This window comes from Melanaphis sacchari, unplaced genomic scaffold, assembly GCF_002803265.2.
Source record: "Melanaphis sacchari strain LSU unplaced genomic scaffold, SCAv2.0 Contig174_pilon_pilon, whole genome shotgun sequence".
Lineage (NCBI taxonomy): Eukaryota > Metazoa > Arthropoda > Insecta > Hemiptera > Aphididae > Melanaphis > Melanaphis sacchari.
The window spans coordinates 116960-142241 of record NW_020270814.1 but is presented as its reverse complement, the minus strand read 5'-3'; the positions used below and the strand labels follow the sequence as shown (position 1 = coordinate 142241).

General features: G+C 23.2%; 2 protein-coding genes across 3 annotated transcripts; one reads left to right on the top strand and one right to left on the bottom strand.

Annotated features, from left to right (window-relative positions):
* The first annotated feature begins 7811 nt into the window (after positions 1-7811).
* Positions 7812-20161, top strand: LOC112592426 (calcium-binding mitochondrial carrier protein SCaMC-2-like). 2 transcript variants are annotated; one of them, XM_025336468.1, is made up of 9 exons: positions 7812-8186; positions 8973-9099; positions 14544-14631; positions 14706-14817; positions 16563-16721; positions 16931-17188; positions 17247-17414; positions 19186-19333; positions 19392-20160. In XM_025336468.1, the coding sequence occupies exons 1-9, from the start codon at positions 7986-7988 to the stop codon at positions 19571-19573; spliced, it is 1443 nt and encodes a 480-aa protein (XP_025192253.1). In that variant the 5' UTR covers positions 7812-7985; the 3' UTR covers positions 19574-20160. The 2 variants fall into 2 exon arrangements, with proteins under 2 accessions (XP_025192253.1, XP_025192254.1); XM_025336469.1 differs by lacking the exons at positions 7812-8186; positions 8973-9099; positions 14544-14631; positions 14706-14817 and adding an exon at positions 15127-15299 and having other exon boundaries at positions 19392-20161.
* Positions 20162-22965: 2804 nt separating this feature from the next.
* On the bottom strand, positions 22966-24284 carry LOC112592405 (6-phosphogluconolactonase). The gene is made up of 4 exons (XM_025336435.1): positions 23955-24284; positions 23686-23886; positions 23327-23610; positions 22966-23259 (listed from the first exon to the last, which is right to left on the bottom strand). The coding sequence occupies exons 1-4, from the start codon at positions 24085-24087 to the stop codon at positions 23140-23142; spliced, it is 738 nt and encodes a 245-aa protein (XP_025192220.1). The 5' UTR covers positions 24088-24284; the 3' UTR covers positions 22966-23139.
* Between the last annotated feature and the right edge of the window lie 998 nt (positions 24285-25282).

Here is a 25282-nt window from a genome sequence, read left to right as displayed (position 1 = left end):
TTAATTTTTTTTCTAATTCTGTAGTTATTATGTAATAATTAATAAAAAATAAAAATATATGAATCATTCTGTTGTTGCTCACTAGCGCACGTGTTACAGATTTTCAGTCGGTCATCGAAACAGGTACTGCGGTATTAAGCACTTACATTGTATGATTAATTATTTTAATATATGTACTTATAAATAAATAGTATATCATAAATATTATTATACTCACTTATTCAATATTAATAATATATTGACCAAATGTATTATGTAATTTACATTCTACATTATTTATAATTAATTTCTATGTTTTTTCAAGTTATACTAAAAGATTTGTTTTGTCGGAAAACATTTACATTGTACTGGAATAAATAGTTATGTGTATTAGTTTTACTAATAAGCATATAGGTACCACTAAATATGTAATATAACTGACTACGTCTGTTTTCGACGTTACCAATATTTTAATTATTTTTAGTCAGCTATTCATCCATCGTCAGATTTTACTGTAAATACAATTAACAGGTGGCTAAAGAATACTTGTGTTGTAAATGGTTTACATTAATATCAAGCATATAATAATATAAAATAAAATTATTAAATAAACAATATTAGTTTATTATATTTATAACAAAATGCTAAGCTACCTAAACTTTCCTACGACCAATATTATAAACTGAAACAGAGTGAAAATTCTAACTTCAAACAGGCGCAATGTAGGCAATGTATGTTACACACTAACTCGCATTCATGCATATTACGATGCTTGGCGTATTTAAATAATTTAGGCACACGCTCAACATTAATAAACAGATGGTGCCGATGTGCGGTCGGCCGGAAGGGGTTAAATTTTGTCGATATATTGATCGCATTACTTGCGTTGGCAATATTGTTTGCAGGGTAACGATATTAAATCGATCGGGAACAAAATCTTTAATGAATCGCGAGATTGCCAGAACGTAATATTTTTGTATACAAAATATACAAATATATAATAATGATATTATTTTATTATTTAATTATACAAATAAATATTTTATATATATATATTTACTTTTCACTGTAGTTTTTTATCTATCGGTTATTATTTATCACTCAATGCCGTAACACTATATAAAATACCACTATAATAAGAATGTGTCTGGCGTCTGTACTCTGCATCAAATGTTTTAATTTTTAACTAATTTTCAAAGCAAAAGTTATATTTACTTTATAATGATGTAACATTTTAAATTTATTAAACTAATTATTTAACTTTAAGTAAAAAAACAAGACAGCTATATTTCTATTTGTGGAATTCGTACATTTAATAAAAACTAATTTTTATGTTAAATGCAAATATGCAATACAACAACATTACAATATTTAGAATTATGACGATATATATTTCATAATTTGTAGATATTGTAATTTGCAATTATAATATTAAATTAAATATTACCATATTTCTGTATAATATAACGCTCTCAAAAACAATACGATGTGAAACGATTATTCGAGCGCTACAACTACGTCTTAAAATAAGGCAGTTAGTTATTTCACTTCAATTTTTTTTTTTAAACGTCGCAATTTTATATTTTAAGTTTTAATGATTATTCTTTTATATTTTAAAAAATCATGACGTAAAGCATGTTTGTAACTTGTAAGTAGTTTTACTATACTAGTATACCAATATCATTAGTATTTAATATTTAATACATAGTAACTATACATTATTATACTATATTAAACAACAATAAAATTAATAAATAATAATATAGTTTATTGGTAGAATAAATATACACGTCTAAGATAGCGGATAGTGACTGACTAATAAACGTAATCGTTTGGACTATGAGAACAATTGAACGTCAAAATAAAATAAATAAACCAATTAATAATTAATATTTGTTGTAAAATTAAAAAAAAAATTATTTTAGTACGCCCAATAAGATAAGTATTAAAATACGAATATATTAAGTAAAATTTATAATTTAATATTAATTGAATTTTTTTAACTTATTTCATGTAACAATTATATTTTATAGTTCTGACTTCTGGTTTATACATATTTATAAATTATAAAATCATTGATAATATCGTTATAATTAACAGTAATTCATCATTACAAACCTCATAAAAGCATAGTTTTTTTATTGAATATTACATTTATTACAATATATTTGATATTACCTATATACTCTATGGTCTATAAGGCTATGATCGAATTTTATCGCTTTGGCAGTATAACAAATTTACAATCTTTTATATCACACTTTATCGATTTGCGTTTTGCATACTAGTAAAACAGACTTAATTATTCTTAAGCCTATCAAGTATAAACAATTATACTCACTACTCTAACGCTGCTATAGTTGAAGTGAATATCACAGTATACAATATCGAGGAACTTTGGAAGTATGAAACCAACGTCTCTAGTAATAAATTATAACACAAAGACAAATTAACTCGAGTCAGATATAAGAAATGCATATTATTTATAGTGATTTCATAATTCATACTACACGACAATAACATAGACGTGTTATCAAGAAAAAAATATTTTTTTGATCTTCAATAATTTTTTATGCGATTCAAGTGTTTGTACTTATAAAGAAATTTGGTAGCGGTAACCGTTTTTAGAATACTGAATACGAGTACAAATTACAAACGCCAAAGTTTGAACGGTTTAAACTCGTATATAGTGATGACTGATGACTGATAAATACGGTATAATGATTAATTAGGTAATAATGGTATAATGGTTAACCTAGGTATCTGGTATAAGACAAAGAGTTACACTGTTAGTCCTCTGTGCCCTGTGAACTGTGATGGGTGATGACTGAAGAAAAATGATAGTAAAACACTGATTCTTACTGCGGCGAAAGTATAAACAAATTCAACCACGGTTTTAGTCATTGGAATCAAACAAACCAAACGTATCATATAGTCGTTCATCGTATTGAAATACATGTAAACACTTGCTTCGGAGTTTAGCAATTAGTAGACGGCTCAATTTTTCCGTTATCAAACTTTACCGCTATCGTATTATTTATCCTATGAAATTAAAATTATTAGACGGTAAATAATAACAAGTGTCTAGTATTACCACAGATATATATATATATGTATATTATATCTGTGAATATTACCAATTTTTACCATTGAGTATATATTTTTATTGACATTTCATCTATTAAGACAACACATTTTTTTCTTGTTCTGTCATTACTTTTGACATCAATGTCAATTTCAAAATATATTCTGGTACAAATCCTGGTAAATATATTAAGGATTTGAGCCATCGTTGTTTTGAAGTAACACCTGGCAGAACCATTTTATTTCTTCTCATAAACTTATAAATCATAAGTAATTGGTAACTTAAAAATTATAAAATATTTAAATGTAGCAACTTGTTTCTCGGCTTGCGACCACGGTTTCTTTTTTTATACTAAAGTTGCATAGTTACAAGCGCTTTGGAATTTTTTGAATAAAACACAGAGTTATTACAAAAGTACTAGGATCTAGTTTTCTACTTGTTTTTTCAAACGTGATATTTTAAATCTTTTTTGAGCTAATATTTTTTTTTGTTTGGAAACTGCTTTTAGAAGTTTTTCAAATTTGTTCTTCACTTTGACCAAGTTGGACTAAGAAATTTTGTCAGTTCTGACATATTTTTTTTTTTTTTTTATTTGGTGAAACAGTTTCTAAATTAAATGCTTGACCATTTTCTGATTCATCATCAATACGTTTTTTATAAAAATTTTATGTATATATGGATTTTCAATATGTTTTAATAGGAATTAATAATTTCAGTTTTTGTGGTGAAAAATCATTTATAATTTTGTCACCAAAAGTACTTCTTTGCAATATATCATTGTATTCATCACCTACAATTTACAAATATTGATAACTTGATAATTTATAGTTGTTTATATGAAAAATCAAATAAACTTTTGAGTACAAGATTACAGTCTACAAAAGTATACATTTTTAAATTATAAATTTTATAAATCAATAAATATTTAATGTATTTTATTTTAATCATGTAACTGTTAAATGTAAATAATAATACAATTTAAAAAGAATTGTGTAAGTTGGTGTATTAAGTGATGTTTGTGGAAAGTAAAAGTAGAGAATCTATTGTAATAATGTATAAAGTACCTATGCTAGTGTGTAGTACAAATAATTAAGAAGTTTTAGTATATTACATTTTTGTAATAATTATATTGCATGTTCACGTTTATTATAGTTCATATGATTTATTTATCTTTTGTGTTAAATATGAGTTTTCTTTTAATTTGTGTAACACAGTTTGTACTATCTGATACAGGTGACATAACTTTTCTACCTAAATATATTTTAAAATCATTCAAAATTTGATTGTACCTAATAATTCTTTATTTGCATAATTTGGAAATTTTGATCACAATTTGTCAACTCATAATTGAATATAAAACTTACCATATACATCATACTTTTTGGGAATAGCTCCACGAACTAGATTTTTATGATCAGGTCTGGTGAAATCATATTCATTAAAATGATCTTCACACAGACAGAGGTGTATTTAGGTACAGGTCCTATAAGCCCGAGCCTAGAGCGGCGACATTTGGAGGACAGCAAATTTTAACAATTTTTTTTTTACAAAATTATAAAAAGTATTTATCATTTGATGAAATCAAATTTTACTTGTTTTTTGACAAAATTTAAAGTTTTGGATATAATTAATTTGTTAATTGCAAAAAAAGATATTACGTAAAATTTAATAATATTATAATATAGAAATATTATAATATGTTTAAATATATTTTATAAATAATTTCAGGAAGGATGGTGGGGGAAAGCAGTGAATTGGAAAGTGCCTATAGGCGGAAAACCTTTAAATACGCCACTGTACACAGATATCTATTTCTAATTTATTTTTGGAGACAAATCATCTAATAATATATTTCCTAAAAAGTTATTTAAAATTCTATTTATCGCAAACCATATGAATAACCTAATTTTTTACCTCAGTTAATAATTTATTGTGTACATATACATATCTATATTTTTAGGAAATCTATACATTTTTTTCTTACAATTTTATCTGTTATAGTGACAGTTAATAAAATTACAGCTTTCACCTGATATTTTGTTTAAGGAAAAATAATTAATTACCCAAGAAAATTAAACTTTATTAATTTTATTCGATTAAACCATAAGTACATTTTTTGTAATGAATTGCTAAAATGTTACTATTGAGTATATTTATATTTATATTTATTTTACTGGTAATGTAATATATAAATGTATACTGAAAATGGTATTACACAGAGCATAAAAATTAATTTAATTCGTGCTATATTTTGATACATTTAAATACAAAACAATCGGTTGTATAGTTCACGATGTAGAGAAGATCTACATCGGTCATCGTGGTATGGTTACACTACTTATGTTATCCCCAACAAATTTGGATGTGCGCTATCTATTGGCTGCTATCGAGTTGGATGCAGTCGTCTGAAAAAAAGATAAGGATAATATGATAAGCACAAAATATATTACCAACATGACATTTTCATATACATTTTCAAAAGGAATTAGGGCCAACGAAAATATAATATAAATATAATATTATATTATAATTATTATATATTATATAAATATAATAATTATTTCGGGTCCTTATAATTTTTCGGTCAAGTGCATATCGATATCACTCTAGCAATACAGTAAAGTTACTAAAGTTTTAAAAATTAAAATATTTGTTAAATGTTAAATACTTAAATGTATTCAAAACTAACATACTATGTAGTATGTATAATTAAAAATTAATATTAATTTAAATAAGTATGTATTTAATATTTTAAAATATAAAATATAGATATTATAAAACAAATACAGTAGGTACAGTATTGATATTCCAGCATTGCATAAGTAATCTCGCATATTTTTATCACATTCAGCTAAAACTTTATATTTCGATTATCGCTTAAATAACCCAATGTAAAATGGAGTTTTTGGAAGGAGCAACAGAATTTTAAAATTAACGTTTTTTCAAATATTTAACTCTTGTTACCAAGGCCGTTACCGCTTCGGCTGTTTATGCTAAAGCCCATCACGACAGCAGCAAATTAACATTTTTTTATAGTGTAATACAAAATAATAATATTTAACGTTGAAACATTATTTAGAAAATATAAGATCGAGTAATTTGAATACATGGTGATATTATGAAACTACATCAATATTTTATTGTTGTGTTCAAAATAATTTTCAGTCATAAATATGTATACCTATATGTGTATACGTATTTAAAGTTAGTATTCGCGGGTGTGTGAATTAACACTAGATTCCCGTACCTGCATTTAACTTAATAACAAGCATTAATTATTAACAATCTGTAAAAATATTCGCGATAAGTGACAACGAGCCAGATAAAGTTAATATATTATATTAATAAAATGGTTATTTTCTTATGTCGTTAGAGTTAATATTTGAATTTGATACATTTTCGGAACAACATTTCAATAAATACGATAATGTCTTTTTGGAGTAAAATATTAATATGTAGAAATTAGAATTAGGTGACAAATGTATAATTATGGACAGTTGGGTGGTAAACTTTTAATCCGGCCGGACTAGTTATACTTTTTCCATTGTACGCATGAGTGATATAATTTTAAATTTTGTAAACGGTATAAACATTCGGTTTGAATAGACCAACCTTTTTAAAGAAGTCTAGCCTTCTATCCATGTCTCTGGAACTAAAATCGACTGATTATGAATAAAAATGCAAGTTGTATTTTGCTTTTTCAATTATTAATGTAGTATGTGATGTTTTTAATAAACGGTTTAAAAATGTGAAAATTTGCAAAAAAAAAAAAAATTCTTCTTTTAATATTTCTTAATAGCTAGGAATTAGGATTAGGCTTATAGAAGAAAAAGGTTTTTTATACCTATATTTTTTTTATAAAAATACTTAAGACTTTCCGTACCTAATCAACGTATGGTTTTTTAATAAATACAATTTACTAGATAAAACAAATTAAATACTTATTTTTTTTATCTTTGAAAATCTTTAACTGTTTCTATTTGACGTATTTAGTACAAACTGGAGGCCTTTAATTCGCCCATATACATGGTTTGGGACATGCAGTATAGCAAAAATATGAGCATCTGTAGGTATAGGCTCTAAAAATTAATTTATTCGGTAATAAGGTAGAATATGACAATTTTTTATACCTATTTTATATTTTTTTAACATTTTATAAACAATAATAACTGCCCGACTACCGTCTATCATTTATAAATTAAAAATATAATATAAGTAATAAATAGCTCATTTTTACTAAAGTAAAAATTTTCGTTAATAAGTTTTTGCTTACTGATTTTAAATTAATATAAAAAATTGTATTTGCTATAAAATTATAAGTTATAATTTCTTAGTTCTTATAAGTATACTATAATACTGAAGCTGACAATTTTTGAATTTCTGATCATAATTTAATATACATTTTTACATCAAGCTACATTGATAACTAAAAAAAGAAAAAAATAATTTTTTGGGTGCTGGTAAACTACATTTACATCATAAACCATTAAAAATAAAAACAATTACATTAATATAATATTATTATTAAAAAATTAATCACATATTCAAAAATTTAAAAATAAAAAAACGGATTTTTTATCAGTGAATTCCATATGATGATCAACATAGTGTTTATATTAAATATGGTATATGGTAATCATATTGATAAGAAAATTAAGTTGATACAATATTGATACGTCTTGATAATGATGATTTTAACTTACGAGAGTTGAAGACTCGAGTTTCTCAAATTTCTAAAATTTTCTTACAGGATAAAACTAGTCAAATTTCTTATAATTATTTATCGTTTAAAAACTTCAAAGTTTAATTTTATATTTTTCCTATGTGAAATGTTTATATATCTTTGACTTATTTGTTATGTATAACTCTAGTTAGAGTATTGAAATCCAATTGAATTTACATTTTATTTAATTAAGTTAACATGGTGAACGCCATTAATCATCATGTGCCTGTTGGCCCTGGTAATACTGAAAGTGTAATGCCACCTCATTATCTACACGAGCTTCCTAATGAAGATGAGCTTCGGTTGGCTAAATTATTTGAATCACTTGACATGGATAAGAATGGTAAAATTGATATACATGATTTGTCTATTGCATTGCATGATAAAGAATATGCTCAAGTAAGTAAATTACTCTTTTTTTAAAGTGGAATTTAATATAGGGTGACCATATATATATATATAAATTATTTTTAAAACAAGATAAATGAAATAATTCTAATAATTGTTTTAAATTTTAAAAAGTAGACCAAGTGCCTGTTAGACCAGGTGTGTTGTTGGAAAGGGTATGGTAAACAGAAATCCCTGGAAAGTCCCCGGTTATAAAATCAAGTATAAAAACATAATTGAAAATCATTATTATAACTAATTAGTCAAGTAATTAATAATTATTACTTTCAATCAAGTTTTTATCATTAAAGCTCAATTATTCATAAAAAATAAAATTACAATGGTATTCAATTATGTTCAATTATGAAATAAATATTATATAAATAACATTTTTACTTAATCTAATAGGTACCTATGGGTAGTGCAAAAGACCATTACTTATCTGTATAAATGGTATCTAACGATTATAAAAATGACATAATTTAATGTTTATCGATCAATAAAATTAAAGATGGTATATATATTCATAATTATTAATTACATTGCAAAATAACCTGTCTCACTGACCATTATTTATTGGGATTCAATATTTGTTTCATGAAAATATTATAAAAATAACAAGCTTAAAATAAAACTAAAAATATTTTACTTAAAATTTGTTTAAAAAATAGACATGATACTCAAACTAAGAACAATTGTGTTTTAAATGGGATGTATGGTCACCCTAACTTAATATCATTATAGTTAGGTATAAGTAACTCATTTAATTTTACATTTTTTTTTTTTTTTACTTTATAGAAGTTTTTAGAACTGTCTGATGCTACTAAAAGTGGTTCAATTACATTAGCTGAATTTATACATTATGTTAAAGAACATGAAAAATCATTAAGGCTAAGTTTTTCTAACATTGACAAAAACAAAGACGGTAAGATGTAATTTAATTACACAAACACTTAAATTTAAATTATTATGATTTATAACTATAATGTTAAATCAACTATGTATTTAATGATAAATAATAAAGGTATTTTATATTATAATGTTTTATATATATTTAATAGATTTAAAAAATATATTTATACATTTTGAGTAAAAGAATAGGTCGTATTAATGAATTTAATCAGAAACTTGTTAATGATAGTAAAGTTAGTAAAATAATTGATATCTAAATATACTTTCTTCTTTTATGTGATATGCAAATCATTATTTTGATAGTGGCATTTACTATAATTTGATATAATTGATATAACATTTTCTGTTATTATTGTACTTACAATTTAATTAATACTTTTACATTCATGTTTTAAAAAGTATGATCTTGTTACAATCTTTTAAAATTTATAACTTCAAATTAAGTTTATAACAAAGATTAAATAATATATATATATATATTACTTATAATAACTGATTTTTATTGTTAACATATTTTTTTTTCGTTTATTTAATTATGCATGATTTTAGTTGAGATTCGTATAGAAAATAGTTTTACTTGTTAAAAAGTTTAGTATATTATTTGGAGATATGTAACATAATTTATAAGTTTAAAAAGAAATTATCTTATTAATAAATTATATATTTTCTACATCTAATATCTAATTAAATAATAAGTATAGTTACCTAGAATAACAAGTAGGGATAGGGGATAGCTGAAAATATGTACAAGGAAATACTTATTAATACTTATTTATATTAAATTTAAATTTGTCATTATTTTTGTATTAAATAAATAAAACAAATAATCTAGATATTAAATGATTACGATAAAAAAAAAATCAATGATAATTATTAAGTTAAGATTAAAAATTATAATTTATTATATCTAAAGGAGGTGATATAGAAATGACATGTATTATTGTATTAAGTACATCTTCCCTGAAGTACAATTGATTAATTTTAGTATTATTCATATTTTATATACATTTCAAGCTATTTGATTATTTTAAGATATAGTAAAATGCATGTTTTTGCTAAAGCTTATTTACCCTTAAATAGTAGTATTGAATTATATATATTACTTTTAAACTTTCTCACTTAATAAAATTTCTTTATTTACAAAGTAGCAGTTATTTCTTATTTAAATGTACTTTATTATAGGATTAAAATAAAACTATTCTGTGAACAAAATATTTACAAAATTTTGTATTTTGTTTTACCAAAGTTTAAGTTGAATTTTTAAAGTTTTATATATATTTGATACCGTATATTTTTTTAAGCTTTTATTTATTATTTCTTATTATACCTAATTTATTTTGAATTATGTCTTCATAATTTATTTAAGATTTTCTACTCCCTTCATATACCTTTTCAATCTCATTTAGTTGAAATCTTACTCATATTATAAATATGACTTTGTATATACTTAAATAATAATTGATGCCGTTCTGTAGCCAATAATAAATTTAAGTATACATATATATTATATAATTAAAATTCATAAATTAATAAACAGATAAATGGACCTTATTATATAAAAAATTAAGAAATTAGTTTGAATTTATATTTTATAAATCAATAAAAATTATAAAGTTTTTGAGTTTTTATTTAACATACCGCTAGTAAATGATTAAATATATAATTATTATTGAAAAAAACTTTTATTGTTTTATACTATATTATATTTCCCTAAAGCCTAATTAAAGTATTTTGATCTGCTTTTAAAAATGTAATAGATACCTTATATTAAGTCTATTAATCAAAATTATAACTAAAAAAAATATTAAAAGTTAAAAAAAAATTCCTTAAAATATCCAAATACCTTTTTTAATAATATTTAGTTTTTATAACTATTATATATTCAATATGTTTTAGATTAGTAAATTATTATTATCATTCAAGAAAAGTGTATGTTCATGAGTTACATATTTATAATAAATGTGTAGGAGTCTAATTTTATTTTTTTATACCATAATGCAATTTTTGAGTACAGGTAATAAAGATTTAATAGTGATAAAAAATTATTTTGTATTTTCAAAAGTTATATATTATGTATTTATTTTATTAGAAAGTATTTAAAATATAAGGTCTTTAAATTGTTGAGGATAAGTTCAAATGTATAAATATTGACTTAGAATTTGCCTGGTGTGTTTATATTAACTTCAATGAAACTATTAATCACTTAATTTAAAATGTTTATTTATGAATAATAAAGATTGTTGTACATGAAAGTTAAAAATATTATCTAGTTTTGAAATGAGTAATGTGTGAGTTAAAGTAATTATTATACGAATGTTAAAATTGAAATCTACTATGTATAATCGGTTATATTATATACTACTGCAAGGGATAAAATCATATGAATTAAAATTTATAAATTTTTGCTTAAAGGTTTTATTTTACCTATTTTATTTAATACAAACAAAAAATAAAAATAAAAATCAGATAAATTAATTATTTGTAAGTTGGATAAAAAATAAGAGTTAAAAAGTTTGTTGTATATAATAATAAATAGCTTAATTCATAAATAATTTAATATCAATTCATAAGGAATATAAATTTCTACTGAAAACTTATTTGACTTGACAAAAATATATTATTTTCATTTTGCTCTTTTTAAAGTTATAATTTATTTTAGAGAATTCCATTCCTTATCTAATCGTGTTCATCTTGAATATCTATTATGCATTTATGTCATTTTTAATTCTATAGAGAAGATCAATGTGAGCTAAGTGTATTGCTTTAGCAACACACATATAATTTGTTAGGTCTAGGTGTGTAGGTGGTTTTATGTTGAGTGATTAATAATTATTATTTATTATATAACAAATCATCATAGTGTAAAATAATTATTAAAAAAATATAATAACTATGAGTCATTTTATAATAAATCTGGTGATTTTGTTTAGCTTGCTAGTGACAAATTTAACACCCTTGAATTTACTCTTTTTTAAACTACCTACATTGTATATTTTATACACATTTATTTGTATGGTTTTGCGAGTACAGCCATTCTATGTAGGTAGGTACTAGGTAGATCTTCAAAAATATCATTATAAATTTATAACACATATTATTTTGAGAAGAGGTTGAAAAAAATGAATAACATAATATTATCTGAGATATATTATAAATCACGGATGAGTTTAAAATTCGTTATTTTGTTTTTAGAATTTAAATTGTATCAACTGTCAGATTATACACTATTACCACTGAAATGAAATAAAAATAGAATGGGCAAATGGGTACCACTGTTGTACAATAGGTATTGATTGGTTCTCTATAATAAACGTGTTAAATTTGAATTCAATGATAGTTCATTATACCTATACAAAAAACTATTCTGAGCGGAAAACAAATTTTTGTAAATTATGTGTGTTCCTACATAATATCAGTGACATTCCATTCGAATAAAGAAAAATATAATAGCCAATAATACTTTGCATTTAAAAATACTATGTATAGTATAAATGGTATAATAATAATTAATATTATAATAATTTTTCATGTTAATTCACACGCACACACCACTTACATCAAATCTTTTACACACGCGAAAGTGTCTATATTTCGAACTCAAAAACTATTAATTTTAATTATTGTAATAATAATAATCTAATTTTCTAATATACTACTTGATATTAATTTTCCTCAAAATAATAATAAGTGTTTTAAAAAAAAAAATAAAAATATTTTAAATCTGATTGAAGCAATTTTTATTTCTCTCCTTCCCCTCTTTACAGTGATGTCACTGACCTAATGTCATAATTTTATCTCATTTTATACTTCTGGATTGAATTACAAATCAAATCGTAGACGTACTACGCAACGAAATGTATAAATGTATAATGAATAATGTAGATGTATGTTATGAGAAAATAAGTATGATGATGCATTAAACATCATACATTATATTACCTACCTTAAAATTGAATGATAAATCGCATAGTTATAATAATTATTAATTGAATTATGATAGTAATTACTTATTTAATTGCTTATAAAAATTAAATTAAAATAAGAAACTTATGGGCTTGAATAGTTTTATACGTTTCAAATAGATACGTATTATACCTTACATTATCAAAAACCAGACTTAATGTATAATGATCTGTATTGGCATAAGATTGTTTTTTAAGTTTAAGATTACTTATTATTTATTTAAAAATTAAAATGATATTATAAATAAAATTATTATATATCATCCCGGTTCATAAATTAATTAGAACTGATTTAAGTTGATCATTGGTTTTTCTTTTTACGTATGTTAAATTTGTAAATTGTATTATTACTTTAAAGCAAAAATGATAAATAAAAATATTCAGCACTTTAAGAATATAATTTAGCATTTCCTAGTAAAATAATTGTCGGTTATTGGGATGATAGTATACATATTAATCATATTATGTAATGGATAATAAAATCGTCACATTTCGTAGAATATATTTTAATGTAACTCAACCACCCGCCTAAATAGATATTGCATTGGCACAACTACAGGTACTTATGCTCCCCCAAAATTAAAACACTTTCCTATTAAAATTTGAGTATTTTGAAGTAAATATTATCATTAGATAATTAATTATATTCTAATTACTAATTAGTATACTGTAAATCGAGAAAATTAAGTACTTATTATGTTCCCTAGTCCCTATTATCTTTGAGTTTTTCATTTTTTGTGTCGTCTTTTCGACAAAAAATATTCGTCTAGTGTCTATGGTGTACTGTTATATAGGTATAGTACATGCCATATAGTCATGAAAGTTTCTAATAAAATAACTTATAAGCTTTAAGTAGTTAAAATTATAGTAAAATTGGATATTTCATAAAGGTAATTAAAAATAATTTTTTAGATAAAAAATAAGTACATTTATTTGTTTAAATTAATCTTTTTAAAGCCATTAAAGTTTAATGAATAGAAAAATCTAAAGATAAGGCTAATTTTTAAGTTTGTATAGTGTAATTTTCATTTATATTATGATTATAATTATTATTCTGAATTGGCAATTTAAATTTAAGGTGAAGAAAGTATCATTTACATAATTATTATTTAATATTTTAGTTATTACGAGTTTAGTTTAAATTAAAACCAATTTTTTTTTTATTATTGTTTAATTAATAAAATTATAAATATAATTAATATACTATTTATAGTTAAGCTCTTTTGGCCATATTATGTATATTAATTTTCGATTTTTAAATTGTATAAGTAATACGCCTTATGTATTCAGTATTGCGCATTGCAGATGTATTAAAACAAGAGAAAAAACTGCACTACTTATCACGATAATTTGTTGTTTCTGAAACATCATATTTTATTAGTTTTACCGCAGTTTTTAAATTATAATAAAAAAGGAATAATTATAGCCTACAGTTTATTTTTAACTTTAACCAATTTGAATTATTTTCAAGTACATTTATTTACAATTTCTTTAGGAAAAATTGATCGATATGAGCTTATAAGAGCTTTTCAAGAACTAGGAATTGAAATTGATGATGCTGAAGCTATAAAACTTCTTAAAAGGTAAACTCGGGGTTGATGTTTTAAAATAAGTTAATAAATTAAGCTGGCTTATGTTTTTTGTATGTATACTTCAGGATGGATAAAGACGGAAGTTTAGAAATTAGCTTTGAAGAATGGAGAGATTTTTTACTTTACTGCCCTTTCACTGACCTACACGACTTAATTAAATATTGGAGGCATTCAACTGTAAGTATGAATTTTTAATAATTATGTATTAAGTGTTTGCAATTTATTTCTAATCAAAATGATCAAATTGATGTGTTATCAATACATGAAAAATAATAAAAATTTAAAATTGAGAAACATGAATAGTTTTAACGTTGCGAATGTTATATAGTTCGATAATTATACGCTTGTATCACGTGTGTGACTGCCCCCGCCAATCGACATTCAGCAGCGTTCTGTTTTAGACCTGTGCAAAGAATTATTTTAGTAGACTGTCTATGTGATATAGTGAATTTTATTCGCGTTTCTATAACTATTAATATTATTTATTTTTTTAATAAAAACTTACTATGGATACACATAATTTAAAAATTTTTAAATACTCACTTGACCAAGACGAAATTGATGGTTTATGTAATTTTGACTACGAAGAAAATTGTCTTTCTTGCTGTGATATTTATAAATCGTATTTAGAACTTTATAAACAAATGGTTTCAAACAAAGTAAGTACTCGAAAAAACGGTTTCTAAAAAATTATACATTAATATAATAAATTAAAGGTATTTATGTAATAATATGATTAATTTTTCTTTTCTCAATGAGTAACATATATTTGACCTAAAAGTAGTTCATACTTTTTTATTATATACTTAAATAATCATTTTATTTTCATTTTTAAAAGACAATTATGAATGTATATATATATATATATTTATATATTTTAATAATTTTTACTAAATAAAATATAAAATATGAATATTTTTTGTAATTAATTCGTAAATTAATCTTATTTACGCACATACTTTTAAACAAAAATATTGTTATGCATTGTTAATAGCATTATAGTTAAATAGTTTCTAGGGACTTTGGTCTACTGTTTCAATATGCAATTTTATCAAGAACTCTTCCTTGTTTATTTAATTGCTTTTAATCTTATCAGTTGTAATAGATAAATTAATACATTGTATAAGTACCTACTTTTTAGCTTAATAATTTTTATGATAAAGTAAATTACTGTACATTTTTATTTGAAATAATGAATAATTAACTATCATTTTTTACCAAATCTACTTGTTTAAAATTTAGATTTAAAAAAAAAAAAATATTAAGTAGTATTTTTTTTATTGATGTATTTCGTGATATAATATTTTTATTTTATAAGAAAGCGAATTATTTCAGTTAGTTTTGTAAAAAACTTACTTTAAGGGATTAATTTAAAATTTAAACAAGATTTTAATATATTGCTAATAATGTACTATGCACTTGGCAGGTATCTGTAGGTTGAGCTCACTTAATCCAAGGTCAAAATCGTTTTTTCTTTGACACTATTAATAAAATACAATTAACAAATAACTAATCTTTTAAGGAATTTGGGAAAATTCCAATTTGATATAACTCTTACTGGATTTTTGTAAAAACTAATGTTTAATACATATTTACTTTATATTTATCATTTATTATTATTCAATTCTAATAAAAGTGAATAATTTAAATCTTAACCAGCTGTAAGGTGGAACAAGGCTTTGGGCAATTCTTTTTAGGTGATACCTCAAAATATAATTTTTTATAATGCAAGGCCCGGAGGCCCCTACCTGATTCTTAATTCAAATTTAGTCATAATTCAAATACAATAATAAAGTTTATTTGTTAAAATAAGCACAGTAAAATAAAATAATATCCCTTAAAATTTTAAAATAATTTTGTATTATATCTATATCTTTTAGTAATATTTTTTTGATAATTAATTGTAAAATTGAATTTTTTAGTTTATAGACATTGGGGAAGATATGAATGTACCAGATGATTTCACCCAAGCTGAAATGATAACAGGAATGTGGTGGCGTCATCTTGTATCTGGTGGTGTAGCTGGCGCTGTCTCAAGAACTTTTACTGCGCCTTTGGATAGACTTAAAGTATTTTTACAAGTAAGGCAAATTTAATGAATAGAAAAATAATCTTTAACTTAATTTAAATTACTATATATTATGCATCTTATAATTATAATTTTAACCAAAACAATATATCCAATTTATTTGAATTTAAATGGACTTAAAGTAGTATTTTTGAGTAACTTTGAAGTAATGATTATAATAATTATTATTTAACTGTAAAAATAGCTTATTATGTGTCTTAGGTATACGGTAATCAACATAGTAATATAACAACGTGTTTCAAAAGCATGTTAAAAGAAGGAGGCAAACGAGGCATGTGGCGTGGGAATGGTATTAATGTACTTAAGATAGCTCCAGAGTCTGCGTTTAAATTTATGGCTTATGAACAAGCTAAACGCCTTATTCGAGGTTCGAGAACGAAAGACTTAACAATATTTGAAAGATTTATGGCTGGATCACTTGCAGGAGGTTTTAGTCAATCATTAATTTATCCCTTAGAAGTATGTTACTTTTTTATTTTTTATAATTAGAATTATATTTATTGTTTTATTTTTTTAGGTTTTAAAAACAAGATTAGCCATAAGAAAAAGTAATCAATACAAGGGTATATTTGATTGTATTCAAAAAATGTATTACCGTGAAGGTATGCGTAGTTTTTATAGGGGTTATGTACCCAACCTCTTAGGTATACTTCCGTACGCTGGTATTGATCTTGCAGTTTATGAGGTGATTTTTTTTTTTTATTCACAAGGTGATTCATCTAAGTGTCTACAATCATTATTTTTCAAAAAATGTTAAAGTTTTTGAATGAAAAAATATATTTTTAATTTAATTTTTTTAAGGAGAATGTTTTTATTTACCTTAATAGCACTTTTTATTATTTTGCTAAGTAAAATGTTATAAAGAAGTTTAATATGTCTAATTAGTTTGATTCTATTATTTTTTAAATATTCAGAAAGATTTTAATTTACAAACTCTTTGAAAAACCTTTTAATTTGTTTGAAATGTTTGCTTAGATATGTACCCTTAAAATTCAGTCCTCACTTTTATATCAAGAAAAACAATAATTTAAATTATGAAAATAATAGAAAAATTAAAGTTAGATAAGCAAAGTAGTGGTCAGTAAACCAACTATTTTTGAGGTATTCCTATTAAACTCTCATCTATTCAGCTAAACTTCAAATACTTTTAACTAATTAACTACTTATTTGGGATTTGTTGGCTATGTATGGTTATTTGTTGTGTATTAAAAATATTTTGTTTTGGATTATTATTATGAAATTAAAAATGTATGTTATTATTAAAAAAAAAAAAATAATAATAAAAACTTAAAAATTATAATAATATTAAGTTCTAAATAATGTTGTTTTGCGATGGAAAAAATAAATATTTTTAAAAATAAAATTGTTAAAATAACGAGTGTTAGACATTGTAATGAATTACCTAGCATATAATTTTGTATTAAACAAATTTATCCAAAAAAAAGATATCTATGCACTATTTTTTCCCCTCTTTGGCCCAAGTGCAACAAAAAATTAATGTTTAACAGAATCAATATTTTGTTAGCTTTGATATTAAAGTAAATTTATCTATCACGCTTAAAGTTAATAATATTATATTATATTATATGATTGAACAATAGATTAATTTTTACGGCATTTCAATTTTTATGTAAGTTAAAAGTAAAATATTATACTTAAAAAATGTAGTATATTACAGATTATGTTGTTATGAACATTAAAATTTAATTCTCTGAAACAAAATTTGTATTAAATTGTTATACATGGGTCATAAAGAGTAAACAAATTTAACAGTGAGTTAACATCTTCATAAACTTTTAAATTTGAATTAGTATCTTTAATTATGTATTAGAAATCAGAAAAACTACTTAATTAAATTTTTTTTTTTTCAAATTGTTTAATAGTTCAATTATAACTAATTTGTAAATATAAAATAATTTATTTTAATAATTCAATATTATTGTTTCAAATTTTGTTTAAAATATTTTCATGTAAATAACAATGAATTAATTTTTATAAACGAAATAACTGCAAATTAGTAATTATATACTTCATTTTTCAATTTTTACAAGTCTTCCATGATATAAATTTATTGTTATTAATTATTTAAAACTTACTATATTATTACCTAATTAGTAGTATTATGTAAAGGTCAATTGAGAGGTGACTGCCTCACAGAATTCTATAATGAATGGTGGATGGTTAATAGGTAATAATTTTGTTGTTTGCTAGTATTTTAATATTTACTACAACAAGTAATTAAAAATATGACATTAAATGCCTTTATATTTTATTAGGTTTTGTATGGAATATTAAACTTCCCTTCAAATAAATTCAATTTTATTATGTCACTGATAGTTGGTCAACAATATTTTTACACATTTTGAATTCAGATTTTGATTAATACAAGTTTAATAGTCAACATGTTTATTAAAACTGCATTATTTTATCAATTGTATTATGTTATTTTTTTGTAGACATTAAAAAATAACTATATTGCTTCACATAATAATGGTGAAAAACCTGGAATGCCGTTATTGTTAGCGTGTGGCACTGTTTCCAGTACTTGTGGCCAAGTGTGTTCATACCCATTAGCTCTTGTCCGTACACGTCTTCAGGCACCTCGTAAGTTATTACTTAAATATAATAAATTTCATTAATAATTGATTTATTATTGTTTCAGATTTAGAAGGTCCCGATACAAGGACAATGATGTCAGTATTTAGAGAAATTTGGGTAAAAGAAGGTATAGTTGGTTTATATCGAGGCATCACACCAAATTTTATGAAAGTAGCACCTGCTGTTAGTATAAGTTATGTCGTTTATGAACGATGTCGTGAAGCACTTGGGGTTACTATGTCATAACATATGTTATTTGAACTTCTTCATATTTATCTCTTGACATTCAATATTTCTCCTTCATGTTTTTAAAATATTATCTTGAATATTACAAAAATTTATTGGTGGTTAAATTTTGGGCAGTATGTCTTGAAGAAGCGTGATCTGAAAGGGTAGAAATTTACATTACAGCCATGGTTACCATAGCCATAAGGATAGAAAAAATATTAAGTTTGATTATTACTTATGTTGAGAACATGTCAAATGCTAACATAAATAATATTTATATCATAGATAATAATTTTCCTAATATTTAATTATATATTAACACAGTGCTTTTTAAAATACATATTGATATTGTTACCAATCAAATTTAGGCTCAACATATTTAATAGATTCTTGTAAACTTTTATTTTTTTTTCTCTAATATCAATGCTTTTTCTACCAACATTCCAGATGTAACATAATTTTTCCAAGATAAATTAACTAGGTTTATATGAAATCTAATTAAAGGGTTTAAGTATTGTCTTTAAATTCTTTGACTTGCCTGCTGTACACTTAGAATTGGTCATCAAATTATTAAAAGAATATTCTCAAGGTTAATAAATTTATTATAATTTTTAACCTAATTTTCTTTATAACGATTTAACTGATTTTATCTCAACCCCTTAATAATTACAATATTTTTATTTTTATTTTTTTTTTCAAAAAAAAAAAAATTGTTTAAGTTTGTTCCTAGTCATGCGTGACACTTTTGTTTTGTAAAATATTGTTATTTGTAAAACTGTTTTTGTTCTCTTTGTTCAAAAATAAATGTTTTCAATTTTCTAAACAAGATTTATCTTATCAGTTTTTTTTTTTTTATTAATAATTTTTACTTTCCATTTTGATGATACTTAAACTATGGACATATTTTTTTTAGTTATAACTCGGTTATATGTGGTGCTCAAATTAAATTTATTAATTGACCAATTATTGAGAATGTGTCAAAAATAAAAAATTAATTAATTTTACATAATAAAGTATATTATTTACATACTAATTTTCTAATAATTTATTTATTTTTGTGCTGTTGGCATTGACATATTTAAAATATTGCACATTTAATAAGTAATAAAACTATCTAACATTTTGGTTAAAAATTAAAATGTAATATATATTAGACATAATATATGATCATCATTCCATTATCATACAAATTTGTAATAATTATGAAGAAGTTTTTAAGCAATTATTTTAAATGTTATTCAAGTTATAGTTTATTTATTATCTCTCTATTTCATAGATTACAAAATAATTATTTTTAATACTTATATTCATATAAAAATTACTAGAATCTATTTGGCATAAGTTCTAATTTAATTTATAAATTTAAATTTTCATTATATTTTATTTGATAAAATAAATTACTTGACACAATAATACAACATAATAATATGTTACAAATATGTATAGACAAGACTGATTATGGTTTATGTATTATTAAAGATTAATGTTTGCTAAAATTAGAATAAAATTATTATCACAAATATTTTCATCTATGGGTAAAATATTATACATGCTAACGAATATAAATACCATAGAGTAATAAAACTAAATACCCATCTTTGAACATTAAAATTTGTAAATTATAGTTGTATACAATTTATTTATACTACAGTTTACATTTACATGAGCAAGTTTTACTTAAATCTTAAATCTTGTATTAACCAGTATTTACTATTTTGCTTTATGCCATTAATAATTTTTTGGTAGTTTATGCAAGTCTAACTACAATTTCTTATGGGTACTATCAATATATAATTATAAAAGAAAATTGATTTTTAATTTAGTTAAGATATAATTATTTTTTATAAAATAAAATTATGTACAATAGTTTTAAAAAATTCACTTTAAAAATTATAAAAATAAATAATGATGATTTCTTTTTACAATATCGATTTAAAACTAAGCATGTGTTTAAATTTTTCAATAAATATTTCAATTACAATTATATTATACTTGTATCTACTTTATATATTTCTAGTACACCCTGAATGTTTATTAAATAAATATTATCAAATTAAGAAAAAATATTTTATTTAATTAAGATAATACTTAGTTAAATTAAAAATTGTTCAGTTGTTATATACGTTGAGTTGATAGTTTGTGTATAAAAAAAATTGTACTGGGAGGCAGTGGCATAAACTGAGTGGTGCAAAAGTATGTTTTTGCACCACCAGAAAACCATTGAAATTTGTATACGTACAATGTTATTTTCAATTTTGTAACTATCTTTTTTATATAATATATAAATAAATAGGTAAAAAATTGTAATTTGCATGTATGTATTAGACCTTTTCAATTAAATTGTTATCCCTATTTATATTCTAACATTGGATAACCACCACAGATAATTAGATTACACAAAATGCTGTAGTTACCAAATAAATAATTGTAAACAATTCAAAATTTATTTATTATTTAAAGAAATATATGGGAAAATATATAGTTTATTGTGAAGGATTTTACTTAGGAAGTTGGATTATTGGTGTGTTGGAAACTATAAGTTAAGAATATACCTCTATACTACCAGAAATTAAACTCAATTCATGCCACTTATTAGTTATTGGAAGGTACACATCTTTAAAATCTTTAAATACATGTTGGTCAATATATACATTGTCCACCATAATTAATGAGATAATAATATATTGTGATTAAGTGTTGTAAGAAGTTATATGTTCTAAAAATACAAAAATATGCTCAACATTTTTTTTATTTTAATATTTTTGAATTATTTGTTACAATATAAACACAATTTTTTTTTAACATTTACATTTTTGGTTTAAGTTATAGCCATTAGTAATTTAAGATCCCTTATTTCATTATTAAGTAAATCAACATAGTTATTCTTTTTAAAATATTTTCTTTTGTTGGCAAATTTTTTTGTTAATTGATCTATAATTGTTGCTGCCATATATCATAACTCGAGAGTCTCTGTCTTACTTAAGTTATCAACTGACCTGCACATTTATGGGATAATATACAAATATTTTGTACTTCAAAATTTATTAAATTATAATTAAATACATTTGAAAAAAATCTAAAATATGCTTTTAAAATGTAAGCAGTTTACAAAAATGCAAAATAACATTTTATAAGTAGTAAAAATTATCTATTATTTCAAACAACCCATTCAATCTTTAAAATAAATCTATAATTAATATAATAGTTTGGAATTCACACTAAGACAGAATTTTGGCTCTGTATGTTAAATTTAAGACATCAATAGAACAATTTTGTCAAAATTCTAATTGTTATTAATGATGGTTACTTGGTTATAATTATCAAAACCTTAGGAATTTTATAATAAAGGTCAACAGTAAAAAGGAAAAATGATGCAAAACCTTTTACTCCTGGATAAAAAACATTTGATAGTTATAACTTATAAATCATTTACTTTTTGATAGATGTTTTGTTTCACACATAAAATAAAATAAATACAAATAGAGTATGAATTTTATCAGGGTAAAATTTATCAGACACCAAAATGTAAAAAATGAATTATTTCCATTCTTAACCAATACCTTGTTTTAAGTAACATAAGTAATTTACAATGATGTTTCTTCTTGCAATAGCTTGGCAGCAGCTTCATCTAATAACCATTGTACACTACCATTTACTGGTTGTACACAGTTTGCTGGTAATTGTTCACCGTCTTTAAGAATGCGCTAAAAAATATTAAAATATTATATAATACTATTATATAATTTGTGAAATTTACATTTTGAATAGTACCTTCAAAATATCAGCTTTTGAGCTACCAGTTGCTATAAAAGCACAATATCTAGCATTGTTAAGGATTGGAAATGTAAAAGTAATTCTGTTTGGGGGAGGCTTTGGTGAATCAGAAATTGGAGCTACCCATACTGATGTTTCTTCGCACAACTTGTGTCCAGGAAACAAAGAACATGTATGCCCATCAGGACCAACGCCCAATATCAATGCGTCAAACCGAGGCAAATCATAGGGTGCAAAATAAACAGACATTTTTTGGATGTAATCTTTAGCTGCTTCATCAACTACAATACAAAATCCAATGATATATTCATTCACATAATTAATTTATACATACAGAACATGCATTAGGTATTTACCGGAAAGTTGCGGATTTATTTTAATGAATTGATCTTCACTTATGGGAAAATTACTGATAAATTTGTCTCTGTACTGAGCAAATGTAGACTCTGGATCATTAAATTCCACCAGTCTTTCATCGCAAAAAAAAAATCTCCACTTTGACCAATCTGTTTCAACTTTGGCTAAATATTCGGATAAAAGTGACACGACTGATCCACCTTAAAACATTTTTGGTGTTATTTCATGCATTTCCCATATAGTTAAAATAATATATAAATCATTGTACCAGAAAGTCCAATTTTAAAAACTGCATTTCCTCCTTCAGCTAACACATCATTAGCAAGTTCCGAGAGATTTTTGGCCAATTCTGCACCCAGCTTTTGAGTATTTTCGTACACCGAAATTACTTTTGAAGTCATTTTCAAATAGGTACTTATACTTTGATTCTAATACTACCAAGGCGAAAAATTCAGCCAATGAAGGTTATTGCGATGTATTAAATGTTAAGGTGATATAATATACCTATTACCTAATGTTCTAATTGAGCATTTATATTATCGGAAATGGAATTACTAATTTAAGAATTAAAGATTATTGTTAATATAAAAATAAAAAATATTAAAATAATAATAAATTGATCACTGATAAGACGTATTCATTTTCATTATCATTTGTTATATGAAGGAAATGGTTTTATCAAATTTATTACATATTTTATTAGCAGTGTTACCACAAAATAATACTAATAATTAAGTAATACTGTAGCAGATGAGAATCTATAAAAATAAAACAGAGAAATATCCACTAAAAAACCAATTTAAAAGACCCAAATATTTTTTAAGTACTATAAAGGAAGTGAAGAAAAATAAATCTAAAATTTCAAATAGTAAGTTTAAATTAGCATCAATATTTTGAAAATATCATTGGCTATAGAGTATAGAAAATGATAATTTAAGTAACATTGAAAATGAAATGTTTAAAAAAAAATATTTTTACGTCTAATATTTTTTTAATTAAAAGCATTTTTAAAAAAGGCTCTCCCTTTTGAAAGACCCTTTTCCAGAACTTTTTATCACTCTGGAATAAAATGAAAGTCAAGAGAAACGTGTACCTCATAATTGAGTAAGTTAGATATTGTAATTGTATGAATTAAATTTTAATTCAATGATAATTAGTTGAATACATGAAAAACGATTCTGAATTGTGAGTGAAGACGGTCTGTCAGAATATATTAATAAATAATAAGAGTATCTTATGAATTATAATATATTAATATCAATGACAGATCCAGAGTTGAATTTCTTTGAGGACTCCTAAAAATATGATAGAAATGGTTAAGGGAAGGTTATTAATTTTATTAAGGTTACATTAAGAATCATTTATGTTAATTATGTGCTTATTATAATTATACTATTATAAATTTTATTTATTTTATTTTAAAATAACTTCTATAATATACAATCTAAATTGCACTTATTTAATAAATTTAATGATTTAATCAATTATCATGAATTATTACACAATTTAAAATAATTGTGTAAGTAAAAAAAAAAACTGTTGAAGAGGTTTAGGCGGGAGATAGTCCCCCCAAATCTGCCACTGATTTATATTGTT